At 40.0% G+C, this 25,227-nt stretch overlaps 1 protein-coding gene across 4 annotated transcripts in view; it reads right to left on the bottom strand.

Annotated features, from left to right (window-relative positions):
- Positions 1 to 25,227, bottom strand: part of SCAI (suppressor of cancer cell invasion) — a 101,328-nt gene that overhangs the window by 38,050 nt on the left and 38,051 nt on the right. For all 4 annotated transcript variants that reach the window (XR_008426417.1, XM_053920727.2, XM_053920720.2 and 1 more), the window contains 3 exons: positions 16,775 to 16,906; positions 670 to 765; positions 22 to 108 (listed from right to left, as the gene is read on the bottom strand). Coding sequence is in view for 3 of the 4 variants with exons in the window: in XM_053920720.2 (XP_053776695.1) it covers positions 22 to 108; positions 670 to 765; positions 16,775 to 16,906 (315 nt within the window). In the remaining variant the exon portion in view is untranslated. The remainder of the gene's footprint in view (positions 1 to 21; positions 109 to 669; positions 766 to 16,774; positions 16,907 to 25,227) is intronic.

Below are 25,227 nucleotides of genomic sequence, written 5' to 3'. Positions count from 1 at the left end.
TTCCACATGCAATTCACTTACTAATAATGGTAGTAGAGCTGCCCAATCTTAGAAGCAATTTCCCCTATTTGCCACCGCTTCAAGCCATACCGATTATCCAAGACTTGTCTGTTTTACATAGAAAAGAAAATAGAAATAAGAGACTATAATTTTCAAAAATAACCAAATCTATTAAATTAATAGGATAAAATAACACCCAATTCAGCATGAAATTTTAAATTCATGAATTGAAATTCATGAATTTTTCATGAGATTTCAACAAAATCATTCAATTAAATTCAAAAGGCATTTATAAAATGTCTATTTCAAGTAAGTTGAAATATAAAAAGAAACTTCTTTGAGCTGTATTTATGAATATTAGAAGCATAAATACCCCCAAGTTGTTTTGGCCAATAAACAACACCTATTTTAGAATGAAACCATGAATCAGTCAAGCTAGACTTAATCTGAACCATTTCAGTTATATATAGTCTTTAGAAATCCGATAAGAACACTACATTCTAAAACCTCAAGTAAGCAAGAAAAAAATCAATTTGTTTTCATTTGGGTCATGCAGATGAAATATATTAAGATGTACCCAGAGATAAAAAGCACTGAGGTAGTAAAGGTCAAAACTGCGATTAATATAAAAGGGAGCCTCACTCTCCTTTCACTATAAAATTCCTTTACCGATGCTGCTGCTGGAACTTCCAGAGTTTGGTGTAAACGTCGAAAGTTCTTCCAAAATAGGACTGCCACTGCTTCTGCCCATACTGTGGCAAATCTCTGTAAGAGCAAATACACACATATTAGTTTTCAACCTCTTATGCTATTTGGAAACTAACTCTTGTGGTGATACAAACTGGAGAGATTTAAATCATTTGCATTCAGGCTTTCTTTCCTTAAAGGAAGTCATCATTTTCGGAGCAGAATAGCTCTACAACACGAGTCCTGGCCGTGCTCTTTCCTGTTCAGAGGACAGCTCATTCCTAGCCTCCCATGAGGTCTCTAGCACTCGCATCCCTGTCCTGGGTGATCTTATTCATACTCACCTGGACAGTGAGAACTCCCAACAGTTTATCTTCAGCTAAGAATTCAGCACTTTGAAAAACACTGCTTTAGGGACTATAGAAGTGAATGCGCAGGTGGTATTGTTCTCAACTGTTCCGCCCTCTCCCTTCCTGTAGGTGAACAGATAGCTGCCTGTCCTTGAGCCTGATGGCCGTACTACATGCCTGAGAGACAAACATGCCCTACCATGCAGACACAGGCACTGGCCACATAACTTGCTTTGGCCCGAGAAATATAATTGTCAATTATCTACACCATGTCTGAGAGGCAGGTTAAGAGGTATCAAGTGGGTCAGCATTTTCACTTTTCCCTCTGACCTAAGGCCAAGGCAGGGCTGCTCCTCAGACTGAAACACAGAGTAGGGCACATTTCACGGAGCCGCAGAATGGCATGCAACTTGTGGCTAACATGGGAGCTAGAAATCTCTATTGTCAAAATTTTGGAGTGGTTACCATAGCCTTATTTAGGAAAAGCCAGGAGAGAACCTGGTACCAGGAAGGGGTTACTGCCATAATAAACACACATTACATGTTTGAGACTGGCATGGAGACTGAGCAGCAAGTAACGGTTACTGAAGACTGGAAAAACGATGACACGTGTCACACGGCAGGACTAGGTATGCCTGCTGTAACCTGGAAAGCAGATCATGTGATTAACGAACTTGTGGATTCATAGAAGTCAAGAGACTGTATGCTCTTAGCTGTACTTAGCAAAATACGAGAAAGAGCCGAACTTTTGCTAAGAGAAAATCCACAAGTTACAGAAGTTGAAATATACAACAGTTTCTAATGCATAAGTGTAAAAGAAATGCTAGCTTAAGACTGTGTCTCATCCTCAGGAAACCTCTTCATGAAAACCTGTGAATAAACATAGGAGAGAGGCCCAAATATATCCTTTCAGCAGGACAAAACAGATCAGGGAAAAGAATCTAAGAATTTTGCTGTCCTGTAGAATTCTGATAAGCTCAAGGTATTCATAATAAAGTCTAGAAGAAAGAGAGAGAAAGACCTGTCTCAAAATATCATGGGAATGGCTATTGGTTGGTACTTGGAGCTAACATGGATCAAACAAATAGAGTCAACCAAACCTTTTGAGAGCGACATTGCCCAAGTCACTTGTTTTATAGAAGAACAATAATCTTATTTATCGATTACAGTGTGGAACACTTCTTATCCCAGTCTGGGACTTGTCGTCTCAATTTTACTGATTTTTTTCAGAAGTTATCAAACATATCAATCTTAATCTTTATGTGTAGTGCTTTTAATGTCTTTTTTAAGCAATTCATCCATGCAATAATACAGTCTTTTTAAAGATCTATATTGTTGGCTTTGAAGTTAACTCTTTAATATAACCAAAACCAAATTCTATCTGATTTTTTAAAAATATCCTCTGGCTAACACGAGAGAACTACAATTGCAGTGATCAATTTTCCCTTACGCTTATGTCCCAGCTCTTTTGTTTTATTCCATTGGTCCGTTTTTCTGTTTCCTCATTAACATTCTGTTAATTAGCTTTATAATAAGTCTGGCATGTTTCTTCTTTTTCAGGATTGCCTGGCTATTCTTGCTCCCTGGTACTTGCATATGAATTTTAAAATTAGCTTATCAAAAGTCTAAAAATAATCCTCATGGTAGAATTCTAATAAGGACTGAATATATCTAAAGATCCATTTTGGGAATTAATTTTTTAAAATAAATTTTATTGTCAATAGTATCCCTTTCCATTTATGTTAAAAATATTGTCACCAAATAAATTTTACAACTTTTTCCATAAAGATCATTTTATCACTCTTGTGAAAGGCTCTACTTTTTAAGTTATATCTTTAAAATACTTTTTATGGTGGAAGGTTTCAGACATATACAGAAGTGGAGAAGAGTACAATGGACCCCATGCACCATTACCAGCCTCACAGATCACAAACTTGGGGCCTACCCTTCCGCTGGAGTCACCAGACAACCCAGCGTTTGTGGCGTGAGGCTCTCTGCTCCTCCCCGTCAGTCCCCTGTCTGTCTCTGTGCTAACATCGCTTTGTCTAAATCCGCGCCCGTGATCACCACGAGCACTTTTCCAATTACGAAAAGACGTGCAGGCTGTATTTTAGAATGAACCCCCATGCCCCCAATGTCTTCCAAAATACTAGAATAGAGAAGACAAATGTTTAGGCATAAAAGAAGAGACTTTTAAAATATAAATTCTCTCATTTAACCCTATTTTAACTTTCAAGTATAAAAGAAATCCTTTATTTACTTCACAGAGCTAAATAAGCTGAATGGTCCTGGTATGCTACACAATTTATCAGAACGTGAAGAAGTGGTTCGTAATGTTTGGTTGTTTTGGAGGGAGGGATGGCTATCATTTTAGATTCTATACATATATAGTACTAATGTAAATTTCTCCACTTACTATATTATTAGGGTTTTTTCATTTTAATATACACACAGGTGTCACACTGTGTATAATACACACACATGTTTGAATTGGCAAAAAAAGACCACATATATACACATGAACCGGCTATACATGTTTTTATTTACCTGATGAAGGAAACAATTTCATGGCGAGGAGAGAGCTACAGAGCAGAAAGAAATGCAGCCCGGGTTTGTGTAGCTTTTCCCATGCACCAGTGGGGCATCACGCTACTGCCGGAGGCACAGGCCCTGCAGCTTGGCAAGAGGCACACTGAAGACACAGGATGGAAGGAGGAAACCTGGTACTACATGTAGTTCTATCAAGCACTGACTGTTATGAAAGCCAGAGAAAGTAATGTGAAATATGATCTGTGCAATCAAGGAGCTTATCATTAGGTAGACAGAAAAGACTAACATATATACAGAAAAGAGAAAAAATAGCACATAAGTACTAAATTACATGGTGCTGAGTAAAAGTAAAACAAGAGTGTAGAGAAGAGATACACTGAGGGCTTGAGGGAAAGTGGATGAAGACAGATTTGGATGTGCAAAAGAGAAAGAAGACATCATCAGAGAGAGAGCTAAACAAGATATTTAAGAGAAACAAAAGCAGGATAATGCTACCACTGGTCAAGATAGAGGTGCAGGTAAACACGCTTTGCCTTCTTGTGCAACCACAGAATTACCACTAGACCTCAAAACAAGTAACACTCAGGACGGTCAGAAAATCAGCTGTACAGAAGTCCAACAACCAAGGATTTAAAGAAGCCACATTCATCTAGACAGATAGGAGGGGCAGAGATGCAGAGACAGGTAGAGAGGCGCAGAGATACCGTGTGGCATGGAGAGGCAGCGGTGGCAGAGTGGGTGGTCCCACATTCACGTGTGTGGATAAAAATCAGAAGGGATGCCCTGGGAGAAAGCGATCCCAGCCCCAGGCCAGACTGCACAGCCCAGGGTTCCAGCACCAGGAAGATAAATCCCCATTAACTTCTAGTAGTAAAGACCACTGGGGGTTGGAGCAGCGGAAGAAATTGCCAGATTTTCAGGAGACTTCAATTAAAGGGCCTGAACGGACTTAGAATGTATGCAAACCCACCGACTCTGGTAACCACCCCCACGGCAACAGCTAAAAGGGCTCCAGTTGCACAGGGCGAGTGCTTGACAAACCTCCAGAAGCCAGGCAGCAGCACACTCCCTTCTCCAAACCCTCCCCCAACACAGAGCCACAAAGTGGTGAAGCGGGTTGCCTAAGGCTTCGTCCCACACAATTTACAGGTGGTTTTTCTATAATAGGCCACAATACTAAGACAAAGCAGCTCTACCTAATACACAGAAACAAACACAAGGAGACTGACAAATTGAGGAGACAAAGAAACATGGCCCAAATGAAATAACAGAACAAAACCCCAGAAAAAGAACTAAATGAAACAGAGATAAGCAACCTATCAGATGAAGAGTTCAAAACACTAGTGATCAGGATGCTCAAAGAACTCACTGAGTAGGGCAACAGCATAAAAAGACCCAGGAAGAAATGAAGGTTACACTAAGTGAATTAAAGAAAAATTTACAGGGAACCAACAATGGAGGGGATGAATCCAGAATTCAAATCAACATTTTGGTACATAAGGAAGAATTAAGCATTCAACCAAAACAGCAAGAAGAAAAAAGAAAAAAATAATAAAAAATGAGGATAGTATAAAGGTGCCTCTGGGACATTTCCAAACATATCAACATCCAAATCATACGAATGCCAGAAGGAGAGGAGGAAGGGCAAGAAATTGAAAACTTATTTGAAAAAATAATGAAAGAAAACTTTCCTAATTTTGGTGAAAGAAATAGACATACAAGTCCAAGAAGCACAGAGAGTCCCAAACAAGTTGGACCCAAAGAGTACCACATGAAGACACACCATAATTAAAATACCAAAGGTTAAAGATAAAGAGAGACTCTTCAAAGCAGCAAGAGAAGAACAGAGTTACCTACAAAGGAGTGCCCATAAGACTGTCAGCTGATTTCTCAAAAGAAACTGCAGGCTAGAAAGGATTGACAAGAAATACTCAGTCATAAAAATCAAGGACCTACAACCTACATTACTCTACCCAGCAAAGTTATTTAGAATGGAAGGGTAGATAAAGTGCTTCTCAGACAAGGTAAAGCTCAAGGAATTCATTATCACCAAGCCATTATTACATGAAATATTAAAGGAATTTATTTAAGAAAAAGAAGGTCAAAACTATGAACATTAAAATGGCAACAAACTCACAACTATCAACAAATGAATCTTAAAAAACAAACTAAGCAAACAACCAGAACAGGAAAAGAATCACAGGTATGGAGATCATTTGGAGGGTTATCATCTAGGACGGGGTAGGGGGAGGATGGGAGAAAAGGTGCAGATATTAAGAAGCATAAATGGTAGGTACAAAATAGGGGATGTTAAGAATAATACAGGAAATGGAGAAGCCAAAGAACTTTTATGCATGACCCATGAACATGAATTTAGGGGGGACTGCTGGAAGAAATGGGGGTACTGGGCAGGGAGTGGGGCAGAGGGGGAAAAATTGGGACAACTATAATAGCATAATCAATAAAATATACTTTAAAAACAGAAAGAAAAAGGCCATTGATATTTAATAAAACTGTAGCACGAGTCTCAGCCAGCCCTCACTCGCGCACTGTGGACAGACAGTGGCGGTGGCCTCCCTCCAACATCCAGCAGTTGCCTGGCTGGCAGCTAGGGTGCTGGGGCACGCGTTTTTCATCATCCAACAGGCTGACATAGGTCTGTTTACATGAGGCTGGTGGCAAGGTTCCCAAGAGCAGCAAAAGGTAGGGCAGCTCAAATGTGCATTTTTCTTTCCAAGTCTTTGCATCAAGTTTCTATGGTCCCAATGGTCAAAGCAAATCTCCTGGCCAAGCCCGGAGTCAGTGTGAAAGGGGATGACTTGTGGGTATGGATATAGGGAAGGCAATGACTTCTGCAGACAATCTATCACAGAGACCTTATGCTTCTTTCTTTTTTGAACTTTGAAAATAATATCACTCTTGGAAAACAAAGGTACTAAGCATATAAAACAAGAAGTAAAAAAAATACCCTATTGCTTCTCCCCTCAATTCTAGTACCCAGAAATAGCCCTCATTAAGAATGTATTTTCTATGCATTTATAGGAGTTTTTGTATTCTTTCTATGTGAGTTTTTCTATTATTTTAAATAGGTGGGATCAAACAATATATAATGTTTTATAACATGCCTTTTAAATTTATGAATATATCATTTTAATACAGAATTATATCAATATTTACAATGTACAATGTAGTATATAATGAATCACTTTTACCAAATCCCTCCTAACGAACATTTATATTGCTTCCAGTAACAAACTTGAATAGTTTTGTGGTATGAGTAAAAGGTAAATTTCTATAAGTGAAATTGATGAGTGAAAAGAAGATTCCTATTTCTGTACCAGATGTTAAGAAAATGAGTAAAAAGCAAAAGGCTTTCTTACCCCAAATTTTCAGGCACACATAAAAAGAATGAGCTAGTAATTGCATTTTTAAATCCATTTGCATTATCCTTATGATAAGTAGAAACTCATTTCAAATTACAGAAATAGGTTAACTATAGGTACTAGTTTCCACATTTATTGAAAGTTTTCATCATTTTTATGTCTCTGTGGATCTCTAGTGAGAGGCTGCATTAGGAAGAACTGATCGGATATTTAGAAGTGGAAGCTGCTGCTATAATCGTTAAGACTCTTACCCAGTCGCTGCTAATAGGAAGACTGTATTATTATATAAAAGCATGAGGCAGCAGAATCCCCTTCTTGAGACCTGACAACTCTTGGGTGCTTCTGTAAAGATATTATGTAAATTCTTCAGACAAATTTTCAAGTAAGCATTTCCCTGCAAGTTCCTTTGTTTCCAGATCTGACAAATTTAATAAACCTCAATAATACATCTTGTTAAGGGAGAAAACAGAAGTAGAACTCAGTGTTTTATGACTACATTAACTCGAGATAGTAAGTGGAAGGGTTTTAAGGGAAGCGAATTTTGCATGAGGGTTAAAAGCACAAAAAAAGGTGATCTAAAAGGCTAGAACAAGGTTCCTGACCGTAGGTAATAATATACAAATATTCTCTGATTTATAGCTATGAACAATACTGGCTAAATTCTATACCATTTTCCTCAAAAGAATTTATAGAAAATCTAACATTCCAGTGTAAATACTCATTATAAAGATAGCAGTTTCTTTTTTTTTAATTTAATCCTCACCCAAGGATATGTTTATTGATTTTAGAGAGGAAGAGAGAGAGAGATCAACATGAGACAGAAACATCAACCAGTTGCCTCCCGTATACACCCCGACCAGGGATGGAACCCACACCACAGGTGAGTGCCCCAACCAGGGATGGAACCCACACCACAGGTGTGTGCCCCGACCAGGGATCGAACCCACAACATAAGTGTGTGCCCCGACCAGGGATTGAACCCACAACCTTTTGGTATACAGGACAACACTGCAACCAGTTGAGCCAACAACAAGGGGACAATTTCTTTTTCAAAATAGGATTTAATTTTTTAAAAATATCCTAAAAGTGTAAGCCCTGTAATCATGTAACAGGATGTAGCCAAGGGGGGGGGCCCAAATAGGGATTTGTAATGGGGTCCAGAACTCAGGGTGTTCAGGAAATATTAGAGAAAAATATATACATGATGTCCTCACGCCTACCAGTCTTGGCTGAGGGATGGGACACAATGAGCAGGGCCATTGAGAGCTGTTTTGTACAGCAACAGCTGTGCAGCTAACCTCTGGCATGGTCATTTAACATGTCTATAACGTTTAACTGGTTTCGTAGATATGTTAAATAGCTGTGGCTTTGAGCCAGGGGGGTGGGAGTGACTTCAACCCAGGCTGTAACTGGGAAGCAACTCCCCCTGGTTACAGCCCCTGCATGAGAGCTTGGAGATGATTGGCTCCATGCCATTGGGCCATGCCTGCCCAGACTTACTATGGCAGCCCAGTAAAGCTGGAAGAATACAGGAATGCTAGCAGGTATAACTGATTGGAGGAGGAGTTGGCAATGGGGCTGCAGAGGAAGGTTGGCTCAGGGATTTACACACAGGCGCTGCAGTCGTACCAGGGAGGACCATGCAGCTTTGGCGGAGTAGGTTGGGACCACGCGGCTTTGGGGTGCTCCCTTTTTGCCATGTGGCCTAGGCAGCAGGAGAGACTTTGCCTGGAAGAAAAGGGGAGAAAGGACTCTTGCTGGTGGGCCACGAGAAGGTGCCACATGGCTCTGGATTAACTGGAGATTGCGGTGGCAGCACAGCAGATGGTGCTGGAACCGAGGGGCTGCCTGAACGAACTTCTACTTCTTTTCCTGAGATACCGGAACCCTGAACTGGGCAAAGGGGAGAAGGAAGGACTGTGTGCATTTGTGGGTATTCTAAAGAACTTTAGTATTTTAATGAAGACATTAAGTCATTACTCTAAGCCTGTATAACTTTTAAATAAGTAATTCCTTTCCTTTTCACCAATCTCTGGCATTGAGAGACATCTTTCCTCCGGCAGCTGGCAAAGCGAACCTAGTAGGTGGGGGTGGACCCCCAGAGAAAAAGGGGGGTCCTTTTGGTAATGGTATATATCGTTCACCCCCCTGCCACAGGTCTGTTCTGTAACAATCACTCCTTTCCTAATGAGACATATCATAAAAGCTAATATAAAAAAATTCACTATAATGTGATTAGACTCTAAAATTAGGGTACTTTATAAAGAGTTTTAGATAAATTCCTCTACTATTCAGAGCTTGACTCTGGTTTTAAACTCTGAATATATCACTTGGTCATTAGTACTGTCAGCAGAGTTGGGAAATTAATGGTCCATAGAATTAATTTAAATGGGGCTCTGTGAATTACCCTGTAAGCTAAATGACCTTATATTTCACATCCTACAAAGGCACCTGTGTTATAAATTGGCTGCTCATATTCCTTTTCCAAGGTTTTAGAGGAAATTGAAAGTATGACACTCACCTCCCTTTTTTTAAAATCCTCAACTCTCTCATCGAAAGTTGGGAGACTATTGCAGGAAGAAATGTGGTATAAATTATTAAACCTGACTCTCAGAAGTGTTTCAAATATAATGTTGAGATGTCAAAACCTAGGAACGTTCTTCCAAGTTTCTACAATTCAACCCTCCTTGCCAAATTCAACTAGCTCAGATCGTGGATGCCTACCAAGTACCTCAGAATAAGACTGTATTAGGAGACAGGGCCTGTAAAGAGATAATTAGGTTAAAACGAGGCCTTTAGGGTGGGCGCTAATGCAATTTGATGGTCTTTATAAGGAAGAGATTAGGACACACAGAGGGACTGCCACATGAGGACACAGCAAGAAAATGGCCATCTACAAGCCAAGGAGAAAGGCCTCAGAAGGAACCAACTCCGCCAACACCTTGATCTTGAACTTCTAGCCTCCAGAACTGAAACAGAAAATTTCCGTTGGGTAAGCCACCCAGTCTGTGGCACTTTGTTATGACAGCTGGAGCAAACTAATATAGTAAGTGATAAGGTACCCCTCAAATACGAAAGTACAGGTGGGTAGGGACAAATCACCAACAGCCAAGACCTGCCAGCTATCAGCATCTGTCCAGGAAGAGACAAAATGGACATTTGATGGACCTGTGGAGAAGAAAACTCCAAAACAGCCAGCGTGAATTCACAGGACAGCACACTGGACCATGTTGAGAACAGAAGCTAAAAGTGGGAGGGACTTCGCCTGAGCCAATAGCCACATTTGGCTATGGAGTACCTGAAATGTGGCTAATCTGAACTGAACTATGCATTAAGTATAAAACTTTTGGTGTACTTCAAAGACTTAGTATGAAAAAAAAGAATGTAAAAGATCTCAATAATTTTTCTATACTGATCACATGTTAAAATAAAATATTCTGGATATAATGAATAGATCAAATAAAATATATTATTAAAATTAATTTTACTTTTTTCTTTTTACATTTTTAAAATCTGGCTGCCAGAAAATTTTAAATCATATTTGTGGCTCACATTAAACTTTCATTACTCAATGCTTCTTCTCGAGATCACTCTGGTGGCAGGCTCCCTCAAATTCAAGGGCACATCTTTCGAGTGGACAGCCATATAAAATGAAAGCCTATAGCACAAACTTGTACAATACTTTAGGGTATCATTTCTGAATAACATATACCTTACTATTACCAGTTTGTTTAACCTGCCTCTAGGAAAGTATTGCCTTTTTGGAGAAGGAGAAGGAAAAAGGAGGGGAAGAAAAAGAGGGATGAGAGAAAGAAGGAGAAAGCAAGGGAGGGGAGGGAGGAGACAATGGAGCAAACTGGTAACTTCTCAGGGCTCCTTTCCTATCTAGGAGCCAGGGCTTCCTAAAAATAGGCTTTTAAGAAGGCACTGTAGATGATTTATTCTTTAATATGAAATAGTGGGAGCATATTTAATAAAAACAATTTCTGCGATGATTTTAATTAAAGACCACTGCACTTCACGCTGGTGTGCGTCTCTGTAAATATATACATTCATGGGCTCCAACACTTATTTTGGCTTTGTGTATTTACTCCTCTGGAGTCAAATAATTAGTGACTTGGAGGCCTCTGCTGTTTCAAAGCACCAAACATCATGGGTGTCAGTGGTAGATACAGCTGTGTATCTCAAATACGTGTCTCAAGATGCTGCCTTATATAATCCCGCCAAGTATTCCATGCTGCTTCATCACCATGGTAACCAGAACCCTGCAAGCACTTGGGCTTTGATCATTTTTATGACATTATTCAAAGCTATTTCTAACACTTCATTATTACTATAACTACATGCAAGAGCTATTATAAGCATAACACCATTCATTCAGTCCATTTCTCATCCTCCAGACTATGTTTTCTTATACGGTAAGTGAAAAGAAGTTTATTTATTATGCACATATTATCAGAAGGTAATTTCAGTCAAGAAAAATAACCAAGACAATCACAGCTGGGAAATTGAAAAGGCTCTGACAACCTAGGTGAATGGCTTAAAACAAGGTGAAAACGCACACTTTTAAGAGAAAATTTGTTATATCCAAATGAGATATTATATAAAACTCTGAGGCACTGAATTGAACTTTTTCACTCTCACTCAGGTGAGAAGGAACCAGGGGATTGCCAGGGGGCTGTATATTCTATTTCTTTACCCAAGTACAAGCCGCGTGCATGTGTTCAGTCTGTAAAAAAATTATTATGTGTACCTTTCTACAAGTACATTATACTGCAATAGTACATTTAATCACCAGTGTGTGAACTCAAGAAAGAAAGAACACACAAAGAAAAGCTAGCCAAAAGATAAGCACAAACAATGGAAGGAATGCCCAGAAAGAAGGACCAATGTGAAAAGCTGACGCTATTCCAGCTGGATTCCCACTTCACCCCATTTCTCCAAGTTCCAGTGCTGTTCGGACCACTACCAATGTATCTCTTGTTCTCTAGAAGCATGTGATCCTGTTGTCTACTCAGATCAACACAAACATAAAGGGCGGGAGGCAATGAAAAAAGCCTTCTTTTAATAATTCCCAAGGAAATTTCTATTTCAAAAGAAATGTGCAGAAACTATCAACACTTGAAAGCAGAAAGGTGTTTAATTTGTGTACTCAGAGAGCTTTGGAAAGGGAACTGGAGAGTGGTGTGGAGCACGCCACACGCCTCTTCAACCTCCCACCACGGGCAACTCGTCACACACCTGCGGCACTGATGAACAGAGGCCTTTCCATCAAGGACTAATACTGAACAAAACACTTTCATTTATATAAACAAGCACAGAAAACATACAATTCACATGCACCAGATACTGAGAAAATCAGTCCCCCCGAAGAAAGAGATCAAACTGGGCACTAAGAGCAAACAGTTCCCACATAAATAGATATATGTAAGACAGAATTTTTGATTTAAAAAAAGATCATTTAAAACATCTTGTTTTTACAATTTGCTTTTTTCACTTAACCACATATCATTGGCAACTTTTCATTCATATCTTACCAAAATCTTTTTTAATAGTTCTATTACATGAGGGGGAACCCCCCCAAAAAACCAAAATTATCTTCTAGAGGGTGAGCCCTTTGTAGTACATGCAGAGTGAAATAAAGAAAAATTTACAGGGAACCAACAGTGAAGGGATGGAAATTGGGACTCAAATCAACGATTTGGAACAGAAGGAAGAAACAAACATTCAACCAGAACAGAATGAAGAAACAAGAATTCAAAAAAATAAGGAGAGGCTTAGGAACCTCCTGGACAACTTTAAATGTTCCAACATCTGAATCATAGGGGTGCCAGAAGGAGAAGAGGAAGAGCAAGAAATTGAAAACTTATTTGAAAAAGTAATGAAGGAGAACTTCCCCAATCTGGCAAAGGAAATAGACTTCCAGGAAGTCCAGGAAGCTCAGAGAGTCCCAAAGAAGGTGGATCCAAGGAAGCACACACCAAAGCACATCATCATTACATTATCCAAGATTAAAGAGAAGGAGAGAATCTTAAAAGCAGCAAGAAAAAAGGAGAGTTACCTACAAAGGAGTTCCCACAAGATTATCAGCTGATTTCTCAAAAGAAACCTAACAGGCAAAAGGGGCTAGAAAGAAGTATTCAAAGTCATGAAAAGCAAGGACCTATATCCAAGATTACTCTATCCAGCAAAGTTATCACTTAGACTGGAAGGGCAGATAAAGTGCTTCCCAGATAAAGCCATGTTAAAGGAGTTCATCATCACCAAGCCCTTAATTATATGAAAAGTTAAAGGGACTTATCTAAGACATAGAAGAAGATCAAAGACTATGAACAATAAAATGACAACAAACTCGTAATTATCTACAACTGAACCTAAAAAACAAAAACAAAAACTAATCAAACAACTAGAAGAGGAACAGAATCACAGAAATGGAGATCACATGTAGGGTTATCAGTGGGGAGGAGGGGGGAGAATGTGGTGGGGGAGAAAAGGTACAGGGAATAAGAAGCATAATTGGTAGGCCTAAAATAAACAGGGGGAGGTTAAGAATAGTATAGGAAATGTAGAAGCCAAAGAACTTACATGTACAACCCATGGACATGAACTAAAGGGAAGGGAAAGGGGAGAATGCTGGAGGGCTGGGGGGTGCAGGGCAGAGGGAGGATAAAGGAGAGAAAAAAACTGGGACAACTGTAATAGCATAATTAATAAAATATACTTAAAAAACATTCATACAAATTGTTTTTAAAAAAGCAATTCTGAGAAAACAGAAAAAGATTAGATCTCACACTACTTCCCTGTGTATTAGTTTCCTACTATTCCCAAAGACACAATTTTATTCTACAATTACTTTAAAAATAAATAAAATCTGTGTGATAGTTAAAATGGCACTTTAACTATCAAGAAAGATCAAAATGAGAACACAACTCAAACAACATTTCAAGAACATGAAGTAAAACAATTCATTTTTATTTATTTATTTATTTATTTAATTTATTTTTAGAGAGAGGGGAAGGGAGAGAGAAAGAGAGGGAGAGAAACATCAGTGTGTGGTTGCCTCTTGCACACTCCCTAATGGGGATCTGGCCTGCAACCTAGGCAGGTGCCCTGACTGGGAATCGAACCAGCAATCATTTGGTTTGCAAGCCAGCACTCAATCCACTATGCCACACCAGCCAGGGCAAACAATTCATTTTCAGGTAACAGGTATCTTTGGTACTATGTAGTGTCATCATGTGGCCAAAGTATAAAGAAGTGTCTGAAAGTGATTTATTTATAAACTGTAGAACGCTATGCGGAAATGTGTTCTGTTATAGTTACAGTAGTTTCAGAGTGACCTTGGTCCAGCAGGGAACTCTAGCAGACTACTTGAGTTTTATGATTCAGAATCAGATTAGAAAAATAATTCCTTTTTAAGAAGAGAAATGCCTCTGCTAAATTAAATATGCTTCTCAGACCTAATGAAAAATTCATTGCCATTTACAAACACATTAAGATTTCTAGCGGATGTCTTAGAATATATAGAGAAGCTAGTCAACTTTAAGTCAAGTACTTATGCCTAGTTTTAAAAGAAGTAGTATTGCAAAAAGCATTGATATGAAATGGCAAGATGAAATATATCGGCATATGGTGGACAGATTTGATCCATTTTCGAAAATGCTGAGAAAAGGGAGGGAGACGAAAATCAAACCAGAGCAGGTGACTACAGAGGACTTGGAGTACACACTCTGTCTTAGCACTACAAGTACTAGCAAGGAAGGAGGAACCAGGAAGAAGATAAAAATGAAAGAAATACAGTAACAAGCTGAAAATTTTTTTCTGATAAAAAATGCCTAAGATCTCATACCAAACTGAAAATTAACTCAAAATGGTTCACAGACCTAAATGTCAGACGTAAAACCACAAAAGTCTTAGAAGAAAACACAGGAGTAAATCTTGGTGACCTCAGGTTAGGCAATAATTTTTTTTGATATGACACCAAAAGCACAAATGATGAAAACAAAGAATGACAAGTTGAACTTTATTAAAATTAAAAGCTTTTGTGTTTTAAGGACACCATCAAGAAATGAACAGATACCCAAAGAATGGAAAAATTTGTATTTGCAAATCATTACATCTTACAAGGGACCTGTATCCAGACTACAGAAAGAACTACGTCTTAAAAATAAAAAAATAAATAACCCAATTTTGAAAAGGGCCAAAGAATTAGAATAGACATTTTTACAAAAAAAGACATAAAAATGGTCAATAAGCACATGAAAAGATGCTCAACATCATTAGTCATTAGGAAAATGCAAATCAAAACCACAATGAGATACCACTCCATGTCCACTCGGATGGCTGTCATCAAAAAGACAGAGGATAACAGGCTGGTGAGGATGTGGAGAAAATGGAACCCCCACACATTGCTGGTAATGTAGTAGCCTCTTTGAAAAACAGTCTGGAGGTTCCTCAAAACGTTAGACACAGAGAACCATATAACCCAGCAAGTTTACTACTAGGTGTTTACCCACAAGCAATGCAAACATATGTCCACGCAAAACCTCGTACACAATGTTCACAGCAGCATTCATTATTGATAACAGCCAAAACGAGCAAAATAACTCAAGTGCCCATCAACTGATGACTGGATACGCAAAATGTGGTAAATCTGTGCAATGGAATATTAATCTGTAATAGAAGGAATGCCGTACTAATACCTGCTTACTATATAAGTGAACCTCAAAAATATTATATTTAGCGAAAGAAGCCAATCACAAAAGACCGCATATTGCATGATTCTACTTCCATGAAATGTTCAAAATATGTAAATCCATAGACAAAGAAAGCAGGTTAGGGGTTTGGGGGATCAGGAAGGATGAAGAGTCACTGCTAATGGGTATGATGTTTCTTTGGGGGTGATTAAATGTTCTAAAATTAGATTGTGGTGACCTTGCTATTATCTTTATGATTGTAAATATTTTTAAAAAGATACTAACTTTAAAAATAAACTCTGCCAGTACAGTTTCCAACATAGGGATGTGTAATTATTAAACATTTATCAATTATAAAACATAGAAAAAGTTTGCATTTTTACCCAGAAATGAACTGTAAACTAAAATAACTGTCTTTATAATCATTGACTCATAAAAAATTTCAAAAGTGAAACCCATTTCACCTATATCAAGAATTTATTTATGAATGAAACTAAGCTAATTAAAGAAGCTTTAGGTCTGAGGCAAGTCAATATGCTAAGAATCTTAAGAACTGTAACATGGGCTAAATCACTTAAATAGAACACAACAGGACAAAATTATTTACCCACCACACACAAGAACACAACCTCAGACACATTTGGACAAAAGTGCACAGTTTCTGCTACCAGTCCGTTCAGGGCATGCACAACTGAAGTAACAACAACACTGTCCGGAACCCGCTGTCATTACTTTAGTCAACAGATATTGTATCCTAAGACAAAGAAAGAAAATCAGAAACCAGCAAAGAAGGGTAAAGACTGCAACAGGAGAGAGGCCCCACATCTGCCTGCGTTATGCATTTGTAGGCTCCTCAGTTCTCAGTACCCCAATGCGTAAAATCAGGGGTAAATAGGATATAATGTGGACTGATGCATATAAAACCATCAAACAAAAGAGCTCTCCTTAGCTTGAGTAAAAACAATCCTCTCTTCCTATTGTTTTTCATCTGAGAATGAAGATATTTATGTAGCATTCCATCCATAACATTCAGAAGGTTACTACACATCAGCCATGGGAAAAAACACACAGAACTAGAGAAGAGTTTAGATATCAAGAGTCCACTAACCTTAACCCATTGAACAGTTGTTTAGACTTGTCCAGAAGATAACAAAAATCTGTAACTGTCTTCCTCTCGCCCTGTGGGATGTCATCTTCAGCACCTCCAGAGGACATGATTTCTTTAAGAGCAAATTCAGTCCTGTAAGAAGACACGTGTCCATTTACCAAGTAGGTGAAAATAAAAAGAGAAACAGACCTTAGTTACATCATCTGATAGCATTTTTTTCAAGATAGAGGATTTTTCTGATTACAAACAAATCGTCAAACAATTTAAGTGAGCCCTGGCTGGTGTGGCTCAGTGGATTGAGTGCTGGAGGCTGGTGTGGCTCAGTGAATTGAGTGCTGGCCTGCAAACCAAAGGGTCGATTTCCAGTCAGGGCACATGCCTGGGTTGTGGGCCTGATCCCCAGGAGGGGGCGCGCAAGAAGCAACCACATATTGATGTTTCCCTCTCTTTCTCCTTCCCTTCCCCTCTCTATAAAAATAAATAAAATATTTTTTAGAAAAACAATTTAAGTGTAAGATGGTGTAGGAAAACAGAAATCTCATATTGTTGGTGTGACTGAAAACTGGTATATCCATATTGGAAAGCAATTTTTAGAATATTCTTTAATCCAGTAAATATTATTTGAATGATTATTATGTTCCAGGCCCTGCTTTACTTGGTTAAGAATGAAAAATGTTGATCTTTCTGACCTGGTTATCTATTTGACCCACTCTATAAATCCATCAAGGAAAATAATCCTACAAATGGAAAACACGTTATTCATAAAGATTTTATTTCAGTATCAAAATATTTAAAAACTGGTAACAACCTAAAAGAACCACGAAGGGAAATGGTTAAGTACTTCATGGGATACTAAAGACTGCTCTCTACCGTATCGCTAACTCACAATTATATTTAGACGGCAAGGCAATGGTATGGGGACACCTCGGTATAAAAGGGGTATAAAAATCACAGCCGCACACAGAGTTATATTTTAAAGCTATATCTTACTGAACCCAAACTCTTTTCCAGTGCAGTCAGACCTGACAATCAGCCATTTTAGAAACAGCAAGTTGCCAGACAGTATATGTGGTATGATCCCATGCTACACAACAACAAAACACTCATTCGTGTTTACACATGGGTAGAAGCTCCCGGGACAACACAGGGGCATCTGGCCCCAGTGCAGGGTGAACAAAAAGGCCGAGTAGCCCAGGGCCAGGCACCGGGGATGGGAGCTAGGGTGTGGCGCAGTTGCTTTGGTAAATATTTCTCTCTCCAGCACTGTCCCATGCAGGCCATCACTGTTGAAACACGGGGGAGCTGTCAGCAAGCCTGGAGCCGTCAAGGGGCCACAGGGTGACAACCTACAGGTGGCTCTGGGTGCTCACAGCAGGCCCCAAGTCCCCTCTTCCCACCACCTCTTTCCAAATCCTGTGCACCAAGGTTTTTAACAGGAAAAACAGATCTTGAAAAGTGCTGAGTCTGGGAAGGGTTTCACGCTAATGACCCTGGGTGCGTCCTCTCCTCCCACCCACCACCAACCGTCCCCTCTAACCCAGGACAGGCACAAGTAGGCACGAAGCGGACGGCAGCCTTGCCCACCCCGCTCCACAGACCTCATGAGCCACAGTGGCTGTGATCTCCAGGATACAGGAGCTCACAGAAGAAACAGAAAATAAAACTTTAAACAAATTCAGGCTGAGAGCTCTGGTGGACAGCTGGGGGAGATCAAGCAAAAGAAAGGAAGAACTCACAGACATGGACAACAGTATAGTGATTATTGGGGGTGGTGGGTGGGTAGAGGTGGAAGAGGATATGGGGGAACAAATGGCATGGGGGGGAAATAAAGTATAAAATTGATTGGGATTATAAGCCAAAAATTAAAATAAAATAAACAAATTCAATAAGGAAGGTCATTAGAAATAAAGCAGGAAGAAACATCATAATGAAGCAAATAAAATACAGAGTATGTAAAATATCACTGAAATAAACTTAATAGATGAATGGATTGAAGAAGAAAGGACATAGTTGAACAAATTAATAAGCTAAAACGCCGGGTTTAAGGTACTCTGCCAAAAGACATTAGGAAGAAATAAAATACATAACAGAAAAATCAAGACATAAGGAATAGAGAAATGAAGGAAATCCACACCCACATAATAGTGTATTTATAGAAGGAGAGAAAAAATACTTGAAGCTGATGAATACTTCCAGACATAAATTTCTGTAAACTTCCCAGAATTAGAGAAAATACAAGACCTCAAACTAAAAGGACTCAAAGAACATACATTAAAAAAAAAAAAAAAAAAAGATAATTCCACAGCTAGAAACCTTAAAGTGAAACCTGAAATTCCAGAGAAGCCCTCTCCCCTTCCTGAAGAATCTGGTCCTACAGCCACTAGGTGGGGCAGAGCACAGCTGTGTCCACACAGAGGGCAGCCTAGTGGCATCAGAGTGCGATGGTGGGGAGCCCATCCCCACCCACAAGAGGGCCAGCTTGCAGGGGATGTGAGAACTGCAGGGGTGAGCAGGGCCTCCATAAGGCGGGGCAATCGGCAGGGGGAGTGAGAGCCTGAGCAGGGAGAGGGGGGCATCTCCACCAGGCAGGGTCCTGAGGCAGCAACTGACGTCACATATACAGGAGAATTTATCAAATAAGAAAATCTATTAAAGACCACTGCACCCAAAGTTCTCTCTGCAAAAGCAGGAAGATGCAAATATGGAAAGGAAGAAGGCTGGAATGAACCCTGGGGACTGGAATGGCAGGAATGGGTGAACTAATGAATTTTTTAAAATAGGAGCATAAATGTGAGGTGTGAGTACATGTGTATAAACACAAGCACACACATGCATGGTCTCCAGCCCTGCAGATCTGTCGACTGAGAGGGCCTCTGAGCAGTGACCACCTTCACTCCCCAGTGGTAAGAACATACCTAGCTGCACTCAAATCTTGGGGCCATACATAGTTAAAACTATGTAACTGACTATATTCCCTATGCAGGACTTTATATGCCCATGACTAACTTTAATCACTGGTAGTTTGTACTTCTTAACCCTACCACTGCCCTGCCACCATCTGGAAACCATCAATTTGCTCTCTGTATCTATGAGTTTGTTTCTGTTTTCTTTCGTTTGTTTTGCTTTTTAGGTTCCACATATGCAAAATCACATAGTATTTGTCTGACTTATTTCATTTAGCATAATACCCCCTATGTCCATCCATGCTGTTGCAAATGGCAAGATTTCATTCATTTATTATAGCCAAGTATAATATTCCATTGTGTATATATAGCATATATTCTTTATCCACTCATCTACTGATGAACGCTTAGGTTTCTTCCATATTTGGCTATTGTACATAATGCTACAATGAACACTGGTTTTCAAATTAGTACTTTCAATTTCTTTAAGATTTCATTTATTTACTTATTTTTGGAGAGAGGGGGAGGGAAGGAGAAAGAAAGGGAGACAAATACTGATGTGCAAGAGTTATCAGTACACTGATTGGTTGCCTCTCACACGCCCCCAGCCGAGGACCTGGTCTGCAACCCAGGCATGTGCCCTGACCTGGAATCGAACCAGCAACCTTCTGGCTCACAGGCCTGCGCTCAATCCACTGAGCCACACCAGCCAGGACAGAACTTTCTTTAGATAAATACCCAGAAGTGGCACTGCTGAGCATATGGTAGTTTTATTTTTAATTTTTTCTTTTTAAATTACAGTTCATGTACAACATTATATTAGTTTCAGGTGTACAATTTTAATTTTTGAGGACTCTCCGTGCTGTTTTCCATAGGGGCCACACCAGTTTACAATTCCACCAACAGTGCATGAGGGTTCCTTCTTTTCCACATCCTTGCCAACACTTTCTTTGTTGTCTTTTAAACACTAGCCATTCTGTGACTTATTCTTGAATAAAAAGACTGGAAGGAAGGGAGGGAGGAAGGAAGAGAGAAAGAGAGGAAAGGAGGGGAGGAGGGAAGGAAGGAGGGACACCAGACGCAGATGGTTTTATACATTTTAAAACAAATGTTTAAACAACGCATTAACATTGAATATACAATACTTTCCTCCCAACCTTCATTTTAATAATACTAACATAGCCTTGACACCAAAATCATAGAAAGGCAATTAAAAAAAAAAAAGCAAAATTACAAGCCAAAGTCCATATTACATAAACAGCTGTTATGGCTTCAAATGTTTGTCATATTAATAGGTCATAGATCATCGATATATTAATATAACAGCAAACATAATCTCACTGGCTTACTAAAAAATGGTAAATTAAGACTTATGAATGAAATATATATACTAGTATGTATCAATATCAATTACTTGGGGAAATACACATGGACATCTACAAACAAGGTCAGTTCTACTGGCAATCATGGAAAACATACCTGTAAACATACCGAATAGGTAAGAAAAAAAGTAGAGACAAAGAAAAGGACATAGTTTTGTTGTGGGTTGAATTGTGTCCCCCCCACCCCCCATAGCTATGTTGAAGTTCTAACTCCTTGTACCTGGTAACAGACGCAGTTAAGGTGTACGTTAACATGAGGTCACATTGAAATACATTGAGTCCTTAACCCACGGTGACTGGTGTCCTTATGAGCTGAGAGGGTGAGATGCAGGGACAGACACCCACAGAGAGGAGAAGGCCATGTGAAGACACAGAGAGGGAAGATGGCCATGTGAAGAATTCTCCAGCTGCAAGTCAAGGAATGCCAAGGACTGCTGGCACCCAGCAGAAGCTGAGGAAGAGACACAGAACAGATTCTCCCTCTGAGCTTCTAAAAGGGAACCAATTGTGCCAAACCTTGATCTTGGACTTCTGGCCTCTTGACACGTGAGAGCACAAATTCCTGTTGTGTTAAGCCAGTCTGTGGAAAGCAATCCGTGCAGGAGCAAGTCCTAACACTGACTACAAAATGGGCACACAAGTGAAGGAACAGTGAGCAGGGCAACTGCTCAAAGGCGTGTTGTGCTAAATACAGAGCATCTGACAAATTACTGACCTGCCTTGTTGACAGTTTCTTCTTATGGGAAGTCTTTTGACAAAGGAACAAGAGAAACTGCTACTCTGGATTTAATTCTGAGTAAGTGGTTCAATATGAAAGTATGAAAAAGAACTTCCGGTCAAGATGCAGGCGTAGGTAGACACGCTTCGCCTTCTCACACAACCAGAAAAAGAATCACAATTAACCTCAAAAGAAAAAAACACCCAAAACTGCCAGAAAATCAGACAGGATGGAAGTCTGACAACCAAGGATTTAAAGAAGAAACATTTACCCAGATGGGTGGAGGGGGTGGAATCGGGGAGTGGGACTGAGAGGACGCGGTGTGGCGTGGAACCAGGGGACCCATGTTCACGTGTGCTGGATAAAAATCGGGGGGACACAGCACAGTGGTATAAGAAAGGCAGTTAGTCAACCTTCTAAAAAACTGACTACCAACGAGACACAAACATGGGCTATTTATGAAGCTAAATAGGGTAGAACATACTTAAAAAAATGAAAGAAATCATCAAAAATACAGACTCTAGAGAATAAAGTGGGGAAACACGACCTGAAGCAGCCCATGGCTAACCAGTCATTAAAAAAGCCTCTGGTGGAGAACCCACAGAAGCAGCCGTCAAATACAACACAGTTCAAGTGAAACAGCCACTTATCCATATCACAAAAACTCAAGAGGGAACAAGAAGTTCAGGCACGAGCTTGAATCACCAACCAACAAGGCATTGCTCCTATTTAGTATGTAAAAAAGTACAAGCCGCACAGATGTTCTCCTTAGTCACATCTGAGGACGACAGAGGCAGACACCATGCCATGTACTTTATACATGTCATCTTCATACCCCTGTAGGCCGGCACTGCTAGCAGAATTTAGAGATGAAGAACCAGGCTCAGCTAAGTTATTTACCCACAGACACACGGTTGGAAAAGGACTCCCAAGTCATGCTCTTCTTCCCAGAGCACCCTTAGGGTCAGCACCCGTAGGGGAGAATGCCACGATTACACATAGGGCTGCCTGACCTCCTGATCCCAATGCTTCAGATCCCATGGGCTCTGCCTCTCCTCTCCCTTAAAACAGGGCTAACGGTATTTTTTTTTAAATTTTTATTGTCATTCAATTACAGTTGTATGCCTTTTCTCCCCATCCCCCACCCCACCCCAGCCAAACCCACATCCCTCCCCCACCACCACCCTCCCCCCCGATTTTGTCCATGTGTCCTTTATAGGGGCTAACGGTATTTTTAAACTACTCTCCCACCCAGTAACTGGAAATTACTCTTTGAAAAAAAAAAAAAAGTACAAGACTCCAAAGAATCACCAAAACAAATTTTTAAAAGTGGACTTGGTTGTCAGATCTATCTGTCAAGAAATGATTCTGATTACTAGAAATTTGACTTTGGGCATGTCATTTAACTTTTATGTTTTTGGATTTCTTCGATTCTAACTTGGGGATTATAATATTTACCCCTCATACAACTATTGAGAAGATTCAAGTAGATCAGAGTCTTAACATTATAGTCCAGAAAGTGCACACAGTTCATAAAAGGCAGCAAATGTTAAAGCTGGTAATTCTGGGTGCTGGAATATAGCAGCAAACAAAACAGGCAAAAAACCCTGTTTTTGCAGACTGTACTTCCTAAGGGAGAGATAAAAATAAAATAAATACAGATAAAATATCTAAGTGGTAAGACGTAGTATGAGGAAGTACAGCAGGAAGGGAGAGAGCAGGACGAGGCATCATTTTAGCTAGGAGAGGTGAGGCAACATCTGAGAAGGTGACCTCTGAGTGGAGGCCTGGATGAAATGAAGGGGCGAGGCAAGCAGAGATCAGGGAAGCTCAGGTTCCAGGTGAAGGACAAGAACAAGGCAGGTGTATACTCGGTATACTGAGGAACAAGTGGCTTTGTCTATGAATACGACAGTTAAAAAAAATCCCAGCTCCTCATAAATAAATCACTATAAACAAGATTCCTGGCTGCTGCTTTCGGAGCACCACGTAAAAGAGGCAGAGTCGATTAAAGTCCAGATGCTCGTTTGCCAGGCCCAGCACCCTGGTGTGGACTGAACCCGCCCCTGGCAGTTGTGCCTTTTCCTGACCAGCTCATCCAACTAGAAGGACTGCCTTTTTCTGACTTGAACGTAGGTACCATACGGGCCACCTGAGGCCCCCACAGGACTTTCCCTTCAGCAGAATTTACTGGCTCTACAGTCATCAAAACAGTGTTAATAAGAGTGTCGACTCAGAAATGGAAATGGACTAATTACGCTGAACTAGATTCTATAATGACACTCATTAAAAAAGGATTTATGATGTGATATAATCACAACTTTCACTCTCCTTCTTTATCTTCCTATCGATAAGAAAATTTTAATCTAGTAAGTTAAAATAAGGCCACGCGACATACACTGAATCTGGAACCTGAAGACCCGAGGACAAGTCGCAGCTGTGCCGTTTCCCCCACAGGCACGCAGCTCATGGTTTAACCTAACTTAGCTTCCTCACACAAAGTGAGGGTAATGAAAACTGCCGCACCTCGCCAGGCCAGTGTGACAAATTCTATTCAAGCGTAACCGTATTTTCTTACTAAGATATCCAGTAAAAAGGTAAAAAAGCAAATGCAATTATATTATACTAAAATTAGACAATGTTTTTATTAAGGAAAAAGACCTTGTGCATATCAATAAACTAAAAAGGTTAAAAAATAATCGAATCAGTAACACCAGGTTTCCACATTAAAAAAATAAAATTCTTTGCTGCTGAGGAGTTCCACCTGTTCCTGCTGCTCATAACCCACCTAGAGGTCAAAATGTGCCACGGTGGTGGCATCATAAAAACAGCGATGCTGCTGACTGAGGATTTCTAATAAGAGGACCACGCGTCAGAATTGTCGGAGCCTCCTCTCATCTGGGTTGACAATGATTCTGTCAGACTCTACTGTCGGCAAACTTGAGGTCTGTCCTCAGCACAAGGGGTCCTTATTCTGCAGCCAATTTAGAAGTCATTAAACTGACTGAAGAGCCTCCGCCTTCAGAAATTGTTTTTCTCTGAACTCTAAAATTATTCTACTCATATAGCTCAGTTGCCGTATATCATAGTTATTCACGTACATTCATCATCTCCTTACTAAATTGCAAGCCACTAAAAGCAGCAGCTGTCTGAAAAATCTTTCCGTAAAGCACCTTAGATGAACTGTCCCCAGGTAATTCCACAATACGAACTGATCAAAGGTAGTGAAAAAGTCTGTGTGTGCCTGCCACCTGAGAGGCACTGTTCCAGGTGCTGGAAACCGCATGTGTGTGTGTGTGTGTGTGTGTGTGTGTGTGTACGCGCACGTGCACGCGCTCACGTGAAGTTATTTAGATACCAAAGACGACCAGAAGTATGGGAAGTGACTGTGGCAGGCACCTGAGAACCTGAAAAGCTGGGAATGTGTGCCACCTAAGTCTAGGAGGGAAT

The sequence above is a fragment of the Desmodus rotundus genome, chromosome 1 (genome assembly GCF_022682495.2).
Source record: "Desmodus rotundus isolate HL8 chromosome 1, HLdesRot8A.1, whole genome shotgun sequence".
NCBI classification, from domain to species: Eukaryota; Metazoa; Chordata; class Mammalia; order Chiroptera; family Phyllostomidae; genus Desmodus; species Desmodus rotundus.
This window is presented reverse-complemented; position numbering and strand designations above follow the sequence as displayed.